Source organism: Gorilla gorilla, chromosome 13 (genome assembly GCF_029281585.2).
Source record: "Gorilla gorilla gorilla isolate KB3781 chromosome 13, NHGRI_mGorGor1-v2.1_pri, whole genome shotgun sequence".
NCBI classification, from domain to species: Eukaryota; Metazoa; Chordata; class Mammalia; order Primates; family Hominidae; genus Gorilla; species Gorilla gorilla.
Window position 1 is genome coordinate 51,619,127 of NC_073237.2, and position 15,647 is coordinate 51,634,773.

At 37.1% G+C, this 15,647-nt stretch overlaps 1 protein-coding gene across 1 annotated transcript in view; it reads right to left on the reverse strand.

Annotated features, from left to right (window-relative positions):
• Positions 1-526: 526 nt before the first annotated feature.
• The window catches only part of LURAP1L (leucine rich adaptor protein 1 like), a 47,678-nt gene continuing 32,557 nt past the window's right edge, over positions 527-15,647 (reverse strand). Inside the window, exon 2 of the mRNA XM_004047806.4 lies at positions 527-1,792. Within this exon, the coding sequence (XP_004047854.2) occupies positions 1,418-1,792 (375 nt within the window). The 3' untranslated portion in view covers positions 527-1,417. The remainder of the gene's footprint in view (positions 1,793-15,647) is intronic.

The following is a 15,647-nucleotide window of genomic DNA, read 5'->3' on the forward strand; positions in this document are numbered from 1 at the left end:
GAAGAATGTAACAGAAATTTACCAGATTGTATTCACGATCTGAAACTGATCTGAGAACAGAAATGGCCTTTCATGTGCATGGCTTGTTCAAGGCAAAGGGTAGGTTTTAAAGAAGTTAGAATTTGCCTTTGATGCCTCACACTCTTGCAGCCTGCCACTTCTTTGTAGTTGAGGATATTCTCCTTGCAAGGTTGTGGACATATGGTTACATATTTCATTATCTTCTGTTTAAAATTGGTTGGTTACATTTTTAATTTTTGTTATGAGCTTACATTTGCTTTCTCATTCCCATTTTATTATTTAACATCAATAATTACCAAAGAGGTTATTGAGTGTTATTGTTAGGAATAAGACAGATGCAAGTTTAAATCCTAGCTTTGACACTTACTGGGAGACTTGTCTCAGTGGCCTACCTTCTATGTGCCTCAATATCCTCAAACATAGGATGATGACAGTCCTCACATTATGAGATTGTTGTGATGAGGATTATATCAAGCGACTTATGGGAAAAGATCAGTGCAAAATATAAGCCCTGATATATTTTAATTAGAAATTGAATAATACATGCCTTGGAAATAAACAATAATAAATTCAACATGTGTAGTAAATATATAATAACAAAGGAAATTTGGGTGAAACATTTCTCAGTTATAAGAAGGAAGATTTTTTGATTTGTATTATAGAGTGTTTAGTCCAGAAACATTTATCGTTACAAAGAACAGCATGAAATCTTAATTAGATTCCCTCACTGGGAGTTATCAAGATAAAAGAAATGCAGAGGATTAATAACATTATATTTAAACTAAATATCCACTGTCTATGTGCGTTAAATATTCCATTTCAGAACACTTAGAGATTATTTATTTATACTAGGATGAATGTATATCATATTAGACTTCTTAAATGAATAACAGTTCTGCTTTAGGGAAGCAGTAGAAGGCTGCTGATAGTAGGCTATTGGGATATTTATCTGCAAACAGTAATATATCTCAATATCTTCTGGAAGATGAAACCTTAAGTCATTTAAGAACACAAGCAGCAACATTAACTGTTATCAGACTTTGGTTTATTGTAAAATTTAGCAAAGTTTTTCTTGTAATCCCTGACCCATCGTTCTGAAAACAAAAGCAAAAACATAATTATTGCTTATTCTTTTCCCCCTACTTTGTTTGTGCTACTGTAAAAGAAGGGAGAAAATCATTGTAATAAATAAAAAATAGAGATGTAACAGAGAAAAATAAATCAGTTCAGATGAGAAGTATTAGGAGCAACAGAAATACCATTAAGCAGTTTCAAAATCAGCTTCTTTTAAAAAGGTCATCTTATTAAAATAAAAATCACACCAAAAATATAGCAGCGGAGAAGAAGGATAAATACAAGTTAATTGCACACCAGTCCCATGCAAAAAACTGTGTCACTAGCCAAAGCAGTAGTATTCAGAATCCAATTTAGGACGCTTGTGTAGTGCCTGTGAGTCCTCTATTAGGGAGCTGTCACTGAATTGGTCCAAGTCTGAAGGGGTCTGATGGCCTGGGACATCATCTGCCAACGTGTCCAGATAACTTCCCACGGAAATGCCATCCAGCCCATCACTGCCATCGTGTAGGCTGTTGTAGCTGCCACGTAAGGAGGTGCTCTGACTCTCCAACAGACTGCACAGGCTGCCACTGAGGCTGCTGCCTCTGCTGGTAATGGTGGCTTTTTCTTCGATCATCCACTTGATGGACTCGATGCTCTCATTGATTACAAGCAACTGGCGCATGAGCCTGACGTCTGTGGCTCTGAGGTTAACCTATGGACAAAGAGAGAAGAAAGATATTCCAGTCATTTTACACTCTCAAAAGGCCTCAAATTCATTTGGGGACTGTCTGCTGCAGTTCAGAATTTTAAATTCACAGAATAAAATATAAGTGGACTGGTTCTCAGGAACTTTTTGATAATTGCTGACTGATAGTAGGAGTTATAATAAAAAAACTCACTTCGTGCCAGATGCATCAGGCTCCAAAAGGCACAATAAAACCCCTGCTGCATCCCTGACCCTAACCAAGTGGCCTGAACATATCATACTGAATGGCAGGTTCTCTACTACAAAATTTATTTTCTCTTTGGCCAGATTAAGTTTATTAATGTTTACGTTGGCGTATATACGTGGGTCCTGAGGGGTGGGGAGAAAAGGAAGGTGAACAAATTAAGGAGTCATCCTCAGCATCGTAGAAGCCTCTAAAAACCTCCGATTATCGAGTGATAATGTGCCAAGCACCATCATAAAAGTTCAGCATTCATTAGCAAAATCTAATAACACTGTATGACAGGTATTATTATTTTTGTCTTCATTTTACACACGAAGAAAGATAAATCTATAGAAAAGAGTTAAGAGTACAAAAAAGACCTGTATTCTTTATGACTATATCAACATAGACAGTGCTGAATAATGCTTTTGCTTTTAAGAACCAAATTGCTCTAATATTCCCTGAATCCAAAGGATGGGTGATACACTAGGCTGATCCAATTTATGAGACGAAGTGTACAAATATTTCTGTATATCTGACTATTTGTTTCAGATATATCAGGGGCACCCCAATCAAAAGTGGGATATCAGATGTTGGGAAGGTCTGAGAATTCCCTTACGTGCCTTCTAGGTGTGTGGTCCTTTTTTGGGGGGGACGGAGTCTCGCTCTGTCGCCCAGGCTGGAGTGCAGTGGCGGAATCTCGGCTCACTGCAAGCTCCGCCTCCTGAGTTCACGCCATTCTCCTGCCTCAGCCTCCCGAGTAGCTGGGACTACAGGCGCCCGCCACCACGCCCGGCTAATTTTTGTATTTTTAGTAGAGACGGGGTTTCACCATGTTGGCCAGGATGGTCTCAAACTCTTGACCTCGTGATCCGCCCGCCTCCGCCTCCCAAAGTGCTGGGATTACAGGCGTGAGCCACTGCTCCCGGCAGGTGTGTGGTCCTGATAGCTCTAAGTTACTTCAGGGATATCTATCTCCACAGCCAGAAAGCAGGGTCTCTTTGCAAGTCCCACAGTTTACTGTAAACGTTTGCTAATATCAAGAGGTGGTGTTTGGGGAGGTGGTGCTGTAAGAACTCCCATGATTGTTCTGTTGGAACAGAAGAGATATGGCTCGAGTACAGAGCCTGGCAGGACCATGTTTGGCCACTAGAGGTCCTAGTCACATTCTCTATGGTTTGTTTGCTTGTTTGTTTTTTGAGACAGAGTCTCACTCTATTGCCCAGGCTGGAGTGCAGTGGCTCAATCTTGGCTCACTGCAACCTCCGCCTCTTGGGTTCAAATTATTCTCCTGCCTTAGCCCCCTGAGTAGCTGGGATTACAGGCACGCAACACCATGCCCAGATAATTTTTAGTATTTTTAGTGGAGACGGGGTTTCACCATGCTGGCCAGGCTGGTCTTGAACTCCTGACCTCGTGATCTGCCCTCCTCAGCCTCCCAAAGTGCTGAGATTACAAGCGTGAGCCACCACGTCCGGCCTTCTCTATGGTTTAAAAACCGATTTCTGTCCTTCCAGTTGGGTTACTAACCCAAAAGTCTGGGTCATGCTAATTCTTTCTTTAGGATCCAGAGCTAATTCAGATTTATGTCAGTTTCTGGAATTATCAGACATTCATTCTTGGATGACTCAAACTGTAAGGAAGAAAAGAGCGAATTGTCCTTAAAAGTATTCATTTGTATTATAAAAATATTTCTGTATGAGGAGTTAATCCATAACTGAAGAGGAACTTCGGATTGAGGGAACATGATGAACAAACATTAGGAGAGATGGAATTTCCATTAATAACTCCAAGAGATGCAAGATTGTACAGGTTTCAAAAGAATAAAAATATATCTATGAATACAAAAAACATAAAGTACAATTTAAAATCCCTTAATTTTGCTGGAATATGGAAGTGACTTGAGTCACTTCATCTTCTCTGAACAAAGCACTAAAAATAAATTGCACAGGAAGTAACAAAGAAAATTACTTTTCACTGAGATGTTCATAAACAGAAGGATGTGAACTTAGCCTTGAGATGCCCCTCTATTTGTTGGGGTGTCTCAATAACCTTGCAATGACTTTATGTTGAGGAAGGAGGCTTTCTGACAGTCTTTATGTTTAAATTCCTCCACACACCCTATGAGCCAGGAAGACAATGGTCAAGTTACAAGTAATATAACAAATATTTATAAATCACCAACAATTTGCCTAGGTCCACTGAGCAGCCCAGAAAAATCAATATAAGTCAAACTTTTGCAAAATCATTCAGCAGGCATCTGTAGCTAATAAAACATGCTGGCCCCTTATAAGCCATGGCAGAATATCAATCTGACCATTTCCCAATAGCCACCCAAATAAATCACGGCTGCATTTATTCACATCTCCACCCTCTCCCATGAAAATGTTCCAGCCCATTCCCGGCTCTGGGCATGCTCCTCTGTCATTCCCCATTCTTGAAAAACTTCACTCTCTTCCTCTCCAAATACTCCCCATTCTTCAAGTCATACTTCTCTCATCAAGCACTACCTGAGGGCTCCAGCCTCCTCTGCTGGCCTGCTTCGCCACTACCGTCCTGTTAGCTTATCTCCTAACATAGCTTAACTTTGTACTGTCATATACTGCCAATGATTGTCTTTTAGCAATTTCAACTAGGCTGTGAGCTCCTTAAAGAAAGAAGCCATGTCTCACATTTCTTCCATATCTTAAGGTCTGTCCTAAGCATTGCTTGATTTTTGGAAATAGTCATAATTGGTTGATTTTGGGAAATAGCCATAATTTTAGGAACTGTGAAAGTTTAGCTCTTAAGACGGTAGTAATACACATTCCTAACAACTATGCCACCAGGGGTTAAAACATACTTAGAATACATTTTTTGTCAGCAATTTTTGTCTGACTTACACAGTGGCTGCATCAAGTACAAGCTTTTCAGTTTTATTAAGCAATAAGAAGAAAAGAGAAGTGGACTATGAAGTAACAAAAGCTTCCTTTGACCATGAAATGACTTATTTAAATAAGAAAATCTTTTTTTTTTTTTTTTTTTTTTTTTTTTTACTGGAAGCAAAACATTCACAGGCCATTGAACTACTGTTCGGGAAAAAAACGACAAAAGCAAGTCGGTTAGAACGTGTTGATCTGGTTGATAATGATTATAGATTTAACTATGTCTAACCCTGTGTCCTCCCGGGAGAGAGTAAACAGCTTCCCACCGTGGGAGCACTGGGCACGTCAGTTCACACGCTGGCAGGTCCATTACCAGGAGCTCCAGGCACAGAGAGTCCTGGGCTGGCCCAGCTGCTGCACTGTGCTTTCTCCAAACACCAAGGTGCAGTTATGCTACCGATGATCCTTGAAAGTATGAGCAATTCACCAAACAACTAAATCACAATGACTCTTCTGTCTCTAGTAGCTGCCCCGCCTTTCCTCACTGTTATTCATTTCAGTCTTAATGAAGTCTAGCCATCAATTAAAAACAGAGTAGCCTTGCCCTTGCAGCATGAAACTGTGTGGTTCCTTCTGTTGGAGTCTTATAAGGTCCCTCAACTTGACTCTAAGGATACTGAAAGTTGAGATCTCCTAAAGGTCTGAGTTTAAATGTCACCTCCTAAGAGAACCTGATTCCTGATCAATCATAATATGCAATACCCATGCCTAGATTAATATTAGATTTCCATGTATATTTCCTTCATCATATTTATGACTAGTGGAAATCATAATCTTTATAATGGATTTACTTATTATTTTCTCTTCCCCCCATGAGAATGGAAGCACCACAGAGTGCTTGGGTCTTGATCTTTCCTGGTCACCACTCTATGCCAAAACCTGGAAGAGTATCTCACACAAGTAGGTGCTGAGTTAGTACCCGTCCAACATCTGAATAAGAAACTTTGCTTCAGATTGGATTGTCTGTTGGAATCTCGGGTTTTGCTGTGGGTCAGTAATATGTGACTTGAGAGGGAAAAAAAAGTAGCTTCAGGAAAGAACATTTCAATATTGAAGCATTCCCAGCAGATAATCCCTTCTATTCCTTCTCCAGATTCAAACACTGAGTAACTAGTGTGAGGTTATTCCTAGCTTAAATTTACAGAATATGAGACAGTATCTCTAAAAGGAAGTGGACTTCAAGGTGTGAGTCACACTCCAAACATTATTCTATTTGTTCAGAGGTGATAACCGGTACTAGCACAGCATGGGTGTTCTGTAAACACTTGGCAAAATGAACTGAACAAAGGGAACGAACAACCAGGACATGTACCAAAAAACAACAACAACAAAAATAAGGTTTAGACTGATCGGTCCAAAGGTCCAAAGAGATGTGGATGTCCTTTCCTCTTTTCCCCTTCACTTCACCTCCTCTACTCTGGTCCTTACAGTTTATGTCATATGTTTCAGCTTCCTACTTAGTCTCTTGGGCTTCAGGATTATGATGTCACAGGTCTCTGTATTTTAGGGAGAATGCTGAGATTTCATGTCATTTTTTTGACAGGTGATGAACTGAGTCTATGGTAGAACTTGAGGAATCTTGAAGGAGAAAATATTCTTAACAGCAAACTTTCCCAGATATCTTTTTTTCTTCTAGAGTGCCATTTTAAAATTGAAAGAGTACAAAGGTTATGCATTGGCACAATGGAATCTAAGAAAAAAATGCAGTCGGATTTTTGGTTGCTAACCAAGTTGACTTCTTTGTGGTGTTGTATGAGGAACATGGTACTGACTCCAATCTGCCACTGCCACTATCTTCCTATTTGACCTTTGGGGAAAGTGGCTTGGCATACAGGACCTCAGTTTCCTTATACATGAAGAAAAATCAGGAGATTTCATTCCGAGCTGCAGTGAACCATGGGACTCAGTGAAGGTGGTAAAGTAGTTCTGTGAACAAAGACTCATCTTACCCAATAAGAAGACTGAATTCAACTGAGGCATCCACCTAACATGTCTGCTTTTCATACTGAGATTTCATTTCAGATATTTAATAACGTCTTATAACATTTCAGGCATTTAATGTTTAATTTAATAGGAAGAGTCTACAGATCAGATAATCTCAGGATTTCCTTCCATTTTGACATATTCTCTGATATTTTGCCGTTCCTGTGGCCATTTGATTATGAAATTGTTTATGTTATGAGAAAATTATGCAGGCTATAGAGGAGACAGAAGAATCAATTCTGCTGCTCAATAACTCCAGCAAAAGATGTAGCTGGTAAAAACTCATGGCTAAGGCTAGAAGTTTGGGCTTGATGTTAATTTTAGTTACTTTATCAGAAATTTTGTCATAATAATTTTTGCTCTCACCATTTGGGTTTGAATAAAAATCATTTTTGTATTCCACTCCAAGACAAACGTGCATATGATCTTTAATATGTCTATATATTAACTGAAATGTGCACATGAGCTGCTGAATGTATCTTCCAAATAGGGACATTTTTTGCCTTTCTAGAGCCTTGGATAGCATCATGTACTCAGGTTTCTCATAAAGCCCTCCTCCATTACTGTTACCCTTTTATTTATGAATGTCAACTAGTCAGATAAAAGCAGGCCACCTCCTAGTTATGCATTTGTATGGTAAAATCCACAATATTCAAGATGTAAATCCCAACCATCCTGCAAGCTGTAATATGAATTAGAAGGAAGAAGGACTTCTTTGCAAGTCCATAGTCACGTACATTGAAGGAAGAAAGGTTAGACTTGCTTTTTAATGTGATGCTCTAACCCTAGTTTCTCATTAGGAGAAACTAATCATCATTCTCTCTGATTTGTAGTTGGTGGAAGAGAGTTTAGTTCTGTCAGGGCCTCTTTTCTATCCACATTTATTTTAGAATATATTTTTAAAGGTCTATATAAACTGAAGAGCTGTTTAAAAGCACTTGGAGTATTGTTTTTCCAGCAATTTATTCCAGTTTGTTTGCTTGTTCCTTTTGCATAAGCTCCTTGTGTCCAAATTTGCCCTATCTCCAAATTCAGGACATCCTCAATTTGATGATCACAGAAGATTTTCTGCCTACCCATCCTTAAAATTTCCAGCAGTGTTTTCAATATCTATACTTATAAATCACTCCTCTGTTTTCTCAGAAGATCCATAAAAATATTATCATCTTTTTGCAGTCTGAGAAGACACTGTACAACATTTCCACTCACTGTTTTTTGGTTTGGAATGCTTCAGGTGAAAAGTCTACAATTATGCAAAAGTCAGTGCTGTTCCTTTCACCAAAGCTTTCTTTCACTTTCTCAGTCAGTTCAAAATTTACAACAAAATTTGTTTCTAATTGGGCAACAGAGGATTCCCTTTCATATCAGTCAGCTTTGTCTTCCTCCATTTTTGTTGTTTATATGTGGAACTGAACAATAACTGAAACAGTTCACTCTTTTCCCAGAACCTTATAGAAGAGTAATTTCCCCAAGGACTAAATTACATACATAAAAATACTGTCATCAGCACAGTGGACTGATTGATGTTGTTTTGATAAAGTAGAAAGCTGTATCTGGTGTATTTGAAAGGAGCACATGTGACTCCCGTGAATCATAAGCATAAATTCCGGCCACCAGGCCTGCTCGTGAGATCTGTACAGTTTCTGCTGGTGAGTCATCTGATTGCCAAAGTAATACATGCAGCTTTTCAATATGATTTCATCAGATTCTAGGTCCAATTGATACTTAGATGCCTGTGATGTCAATTCCTTTTCCATAATCTAATACAGTGAAAACTGTTTCCCTGAATATTTTCAACATGAATGTGCAAAGTGTAATTTAGGCTGATGCAATTGGCTATAAATCACCTGAGCCGAGATTCATTTAGAATGATCTAATGAAAACATGGACTCCCCATATTCACAGCAGAGAGGTTTTTCACATTGAACACAGACCAGAGAAGTGTTTCCACTAATTTATAGTAAGTATTGTGCATGTGTGTCTTTTCAATTTAGAACTTAAAATATTCTTTTCACATGGTAGACCAGGGCATGTTAATGTGCTCCTCCATGATCTGTAGTGGCCACAGTTAACATTGTAAGGGAAGGACCCAGGGTAGTGTTCCAGTAAATGTTTAACAAGCAGCTTCCTGGCAAAAATAAACATGCACACACACACATGCATGCATATATACTACAAAATATAATACAAATTGTGCTGATATAGAAGATGTATAACACACACTTGACAGATAATAATAAAATACACAGCACTTTTTATTGTCAATTCCATATAACCAACTGATTTCAGAGAATGTTTTATTTATTCTTGCTGAACTGTTGTATATATAGCAAACTATGGACGCAGTTCGAACAAAATGTCACAAATACAGTTAATCTCAATTGCTAATTCATTCCTCAATAATTGTTATCATTACACCTGATATGTGATCCACTGTTAAATTATTTTTCACTGAGTGAAAAATATATTAATTAAACTGTAATTTGTTTCAGCCTCAGCATGGGTTATGTTGGAATTTTACTGGTTCATCAATGATGTGAGCAATTTCTTCACTGAATTGAATAACGGTTTTCAAATACATGGAGAATATTTCCATTTTTTGGCACTATTGGAAATGTAATAACTAGGGACATGCCACACATTTCAATTTGAATCTGCAGTATTAACATTTTCTCTATCACTTAAGTCTAGACAATCAATAAAATAAAAATCAAGTTCTGCTTTATAGTGTTTTTAAATTTCTGTAGCATAAATACTCCTTATATGGCCAGTTTGAATCTGTCAATAGAATGTCCTTAAACATAAACATGGGATTGATAAGAGATACTCGGTACTGCAGCATATACGGTATTTTCACCCTGTGAATACAATAGATGTTTTAAATAACCTCAAAAAATCATGGAAGTAAAATGTAGTAAAATAATTAGGATGCCATGAATTTTGAGTATTTATTACCTTTGTTTTAAATTATAGGTTTATATAAATACTTAACTAGTAGGTTTATATAAATACTTTAAATTTTAATAATGTCTGTGATTGGCAACTAGTTCACAAAACTCCTGAAAATTTAACAAAAAGCTCACACATCTCAGTAGATATTAGCTTCAGCGTACCATTGAGAAGGTACGGAATGAAGGCTTTACTTAATTGATTGCATTTTGTAATAAGCAGATTACAGACTTACATTTTACCCCTTAGGGCTTTTATTTTTCTAGACATAATTAAAATCTGAATGTAATCTTATCTTTTCCATTGAATAAAATTTGAGATAGATGTAAAATATTTATACCAAAGTTGTTAGTGTCTTTTATGGAAAGATTTCAAAAACTGAATAAAAATGACTCAGCATTGTTGAGACATGAAATATACTGAAAAAGGGAATAAGCCAGGTATCTAAACTCAGTTGAACATTTATGCTTTTGTATTATAATAATTTTTGATGGCTATATTTCTAAAATAAGAGGCCACTGTTATAAACAGTAGGCTTTATAATGCAGAGTTGTTCAGCAATGCATTTGAAGATTGTTGAGGAGATAGGACTGTAATCTCTATTTTTACGTGATTCCTGACATCTTTTCTACTCAAATGCTTTATCTTCTCTTTTAGTAATTTCTTGATACTATAATTAAATCTGTTTGCCATGGATCTTATGCCCCATATTTCTTCTTCATTCTCCCAATTCTATTTCCTACATGCTATGTGCAGCCCAGTAGTGCTTTAGTAAACTTACTTTGTAAAATTTTTTGTAGGGGAGAACTGACTTGAAAAGAAAAGTGATCTCTGTATTTCTTACAAAGGCAACAGAGAGTGAGTAAAAATAAGTGAGGAAGCAATCTCTGCAACAGAATAAAATGGATGGGCTCTGCTCCTAGAGCAGAGATCTTCAACCTTGAATGTACCTATGGATCAAATCTTGTTAAAATTTAAATTTTGCTCACCAGTTTTATGATTCTGTACTTCTAACAAGTTCCCATTTGTTACCAATTGTGGTAGGCAGTCTCAAAGATATCTCCCAATAACCACCCTCTTCTGGTATCTACATCCTTACCTAGTTCCCTATCCTGGTATCGGATGGGCCTACTGACTTATTTCTAAATAATAGACTATGGCAAAAATGATGGGGTGTCATTTCTGAGAAAAGGTTACAAAAAGATTGTGGCTTCTGCCTTGGGCACACTCTCTCAAATGCTTGCTCTGAATGAAGCCATCTACCATGCTGTGAACTGCCCCTTGTGAGATGCATAAAGTAAGGAACTGAGATCTCCAGACAACAGCTAGCAAGGACATAGACCTGTCAACTGCTACTGGCCATGTGATTGAGCTGGGAAGTGGATCCTCCCTGGATCAAGCCTTGAGATGACTGCAGCCTCATCAAGGCACCTTGATGGCAGATTTGTGAGAGACCCCGATCCAGGGGCCTTCACTTAATCTGTGCCCAGACTCCCCAGTATAGAACTGTGAGATAATACACGTTTGCTGTTTTAAGTTGTTAAGATTTGGGATATTTGTTATGCAGCTTGAATAACTAATACACCAATGCTGTTGGTATATAGACCACACTTTAGCAAGGTCCTAGAGATCTTTCCACTTGTGGATAATTTTGTTGATAGATGCTGAATCACTGTCTGTGGAATGATACTTTACCAGTACATTGCTTTGTAGTTTGAATAAAAGGAACAAATAGAGTAAGTTAAATATTTGTTAACAAAAACAAAAATTTTCAAGGAAACTGAAGGTCATTATTGAAAGAGCCATTCGCATCTACCGGAGGACAGCTTTTCTTTCCCCTAAGAGAAATTGATTTCTTACCCTGAAGGAGAAATGACAGATGATTTATGTTTGATAATTAATGACAAAAATGATGCTTTCAACATATTTCACTTATAAATTATATCCCCTGTAATCTGAGGGTCATGAAAGTAGGGTATACATTGATAAGATAATAGACTAAACTTAGATAATAACATTCAGATATAATTTAAAGAGTTTAAAATGCAGCGAGATTAACTAAACTGAAACTACTAAATTTTCAATATTGACAACTTTATTAAGTTGCAATCTTGCTTTTCAGAATTCCTCATTTAATTTCAAAATGTGCTTTGAGTTGGCCTCAGTAGGAGAAAAAGAGGAGGTGATTAGGATGGTAATAAAAGTTACTTAGGTTTATCGAGTTTCCTTCTAGGAGTTAATTCTTTTTCACAGGTTAACATTTTTTAAATAAAAGACCTGTACAATGGCCCTTTGCATAGGAATTATAATGAAGACTCAGATATTTTGCTGCAAATATTTATTTTCACCTGCTAATGATAATTTGGTAATATTTGAAATGCTTTATGATGCTTAAGATCAGTTTTGTTTTGTTTTGTTTTTCATGTGGTGTCTGAACACTGACTAAATATTTTCATTTGGAAACTTTTGGGTGGGACTCTCCAGATGGGAGAGTTTCACTAGCTGTAAGTGGTGATCTGAAGAGCATCCAGTAAGAGACACCTGACATATTCCAGCATTCACTGATAATACATTAACTTTCCAATCTAGTGATTTATTCATTCCCAGCTTTTTAAAATGGCTTTAGGAATATTAATAATAGTATCTGCCATTTATCAAATGCTTCCTATGTACCCTGTACTTAGCTAGATGCCTTAAATATTAATTTTTCTAATAAATATAGTGCCATTCTTAAATCGGTGAATAAGCTGATTATTATTCTCATTATGGTTCCAGTCTGATATGTGAAAGGCTAAGAAGTCATCACTCCCATCTTCATAACAAGAAAAAAAGCTGAACAAACTGGAAATCAACAACTACTCTTAGGTTCATCAGAAAACTGAGGTCATTGGCTAAATTGCAGCCCTGGAAGACAGACACATGGATACAGAGAATCATAGCTTAACAGGAACAGAAAACTGGAAGCAGAAGGCCTTAGCTTTCTGTAGGAACACTAACTGTAATTGGTGAATTGCTGGAAGGTTAGTGTGGACTAGCTTGTGAGTTAAAAAATCCAGAGGGACCCAGTCTCAGGGGCACCCCGCACTTTCATGAGTTTTACCTCCAGGAAACCTACCAGGTTCTCAATATCCCCTGTGCTTCTGGCAGGGAGAGGAAAGCTCTGAAATACATCCAGACCTCTCTGATCTCCTTAAAAAAGCTTGTCCCTAAGGGAATCTATTTTACCAGAACCTAACAGGCTGGAGTTTTACCAAAGCCTGATCAACAAAATATCCAACTCAGGCTCGCTAAAAGACTGAGACCTATTTATGGACAGGAGAACACTTCCTCTTCTCCCACACCTTGCGACCACATCAATAAGGCTACTGTATAATAACAGGGGATTACAGCAAAAAGAACTGCAGGCCTCTGACCGTATTTAAAGAGTGCCAAAGGAAACCCAAAGACAATAGAGTAGACAAAAGCAAGGATACTAGAGGAAATTTTAGTCTCTGACACTATAGCTACAGCAAATAGTAAGCAGAATCTAACTCCTAGTCACATAAATATAAAACCTTGCACTAAAGACCTATCTATCACAGTTCCTTTTATATCATATCCAGCCTTCAACAAAGAATTACAAGCTGCTCTAAAAGGCAAAAACAAAGTCTGAAGAGACAAAGCAAGCATCAGAACCAGACTCAAGTGTGGCACAGATTTGGGAACTATCAGACAAGGAATTTAAAACAACTATGATTAATATGCCAATGGTTCTAACGGAAAAAGTGGACAGTGCAAGAACAAGTGAGTAATAAAAGCAGAGAGATGAAAGTGCAAAGAAGGAAACAAATGAAAATGCAAGAAATCAAAAACACTGTAACATAAATAATGCCTTTGATGGGCTCATAAGTAGATTGGACATAGCTGAGGAAGGAATCAGTGAGCTTAAAGATGAGTCCACAGAAACTCCCCAAACTGAAATGCAAAAAGAAAAAAGAAATAAAAAGTCAGAACAGAGTATCTAAGAACTGTGGGCTATTAGAAAAGGTATATGATACAGTTTAGATGTTCTGCCCCCTCCAAATTTCATGTTGAAATGTGATCCCCAATGCTAGAGGTGGGGCCTGGTGGGAGGTGTTTGGGTCATGGGGGCAGATGCATCAGGGATGGCTTAGTGCCCTCCTCATGATAATGAATGAGTTATCATTCTACGTTCATGTGAGTCCTGGTTGTTTAAAAGAATGTGGCATCTCGTCATTTCCCTCTCTCAGCATGTGATATGCTAGCTGCCCTTTCCTTCTGCCATGATTGTAAGCTTCCTGAGGACCTAACCAGAAGTAGATGGTGGCACCATGCTTCCTGTACAGCCTGCAGAACCATGGGCCAAAATGAATCTGTTTTCTTTATACATTAACCAGTCTCAGGTGTTCCTTTATAGCAATGCAAATGGACTGACACAGAATAACACATGTATAATGGGAATACTGGAAGGAGGAGAGAAAAAGGAACAGAAGCAACATTTAAAGCAACAATTACTGAGAATGTCCCAAAACGAATGACAGACACAAAGCTACAGATCTGCAAAACTCAGAGAACATCTAGGAGGATAAATACCAAAAAACCTATATCTAGGCATATTATATTCGAATTATAGAAAATCTTTTTTAAAAGCTAGAGGAAGAAGAACACCTTACCTACAGTTGCACAAGTATAAGATTTACACCAAACTTATACTCAGAAGCCATATAAGCAAGAAGAGTGTGGAGTAAAATATTTATCCCGTCTCAAAAAAAAAGACTACTAACCTAAAATTCTGTATCCAACAGAATTATCCTTCAAAAATGAAGAAGTTTGGGAAAAATAAAAAAGTTCTGGAGGTGGATGGTGGTGATAGTTGTACAACAATGTGAATGTACTTAATGCCATTGAACTATACACTTAAAAGTGGTTAAAATAGTATATTTTATGTTATATATATTTTGCCACAATTTTTTAAAGTGAAGTAGTAAATACTAAAGACTTTCTCAGACCAACAAAAATGGAGAAAATTTGTCACCAGTAGACTTGCCTTGCAAGTAATATTTTAAAAAGTTCTTCAGAGAGAAGGAAAATATATCGGCAGAAACTCATATCTGTATTTTAAAAAATGGGAGAGCATTAGGAAAGAAAAAAAAGAAGGTAAAATATTAAATTTTTCTTATTGTTTATTGATCTAACAGAACAGTTTGTTCAAAATAACAATGACATTGTATTCAGTGATTATAGCTTATTTGTGAATGAAATGAATGATAGTCATTTTATAAAAGACAAGAGAGAAGAACTGGGAATACTGTTTTATATAGTACTTGTACTACCATGATGTGGTATAATATTACTTAAAAGTGCACTCAGATTGGTTGTAAACATATTCTAAAAACTCTAGGGCAACCACTAAAAATCGTATTTAAAAAAGAAGTATAATTAATATGCCAAGAGAAGAAAAAGTAGAATCATATAAATTGCCTAATTAAAACCAGAGAAGTGGAAGACAAAAAAGCAAAGAGAGAAAGAAAAAAGTAAGAATGAATGAGCAAACAAAGGAAAGAAATAGAAAATATGTACAAATATGATCGCTATTAATCCAACTATATCAATCACTTTAAATGTGAATAGTCTAAATACATCAATTAAAAGACAAAGACGGTCAAAGTGGATAAACAAACAAGACCCAATTATATCTTGTCTACTAGAAACCCACCTTAAATATAAAGTCACAGATTAATTTCATTATGCAGGTGAAGGAAAATGAGACTCAGAGGACTAA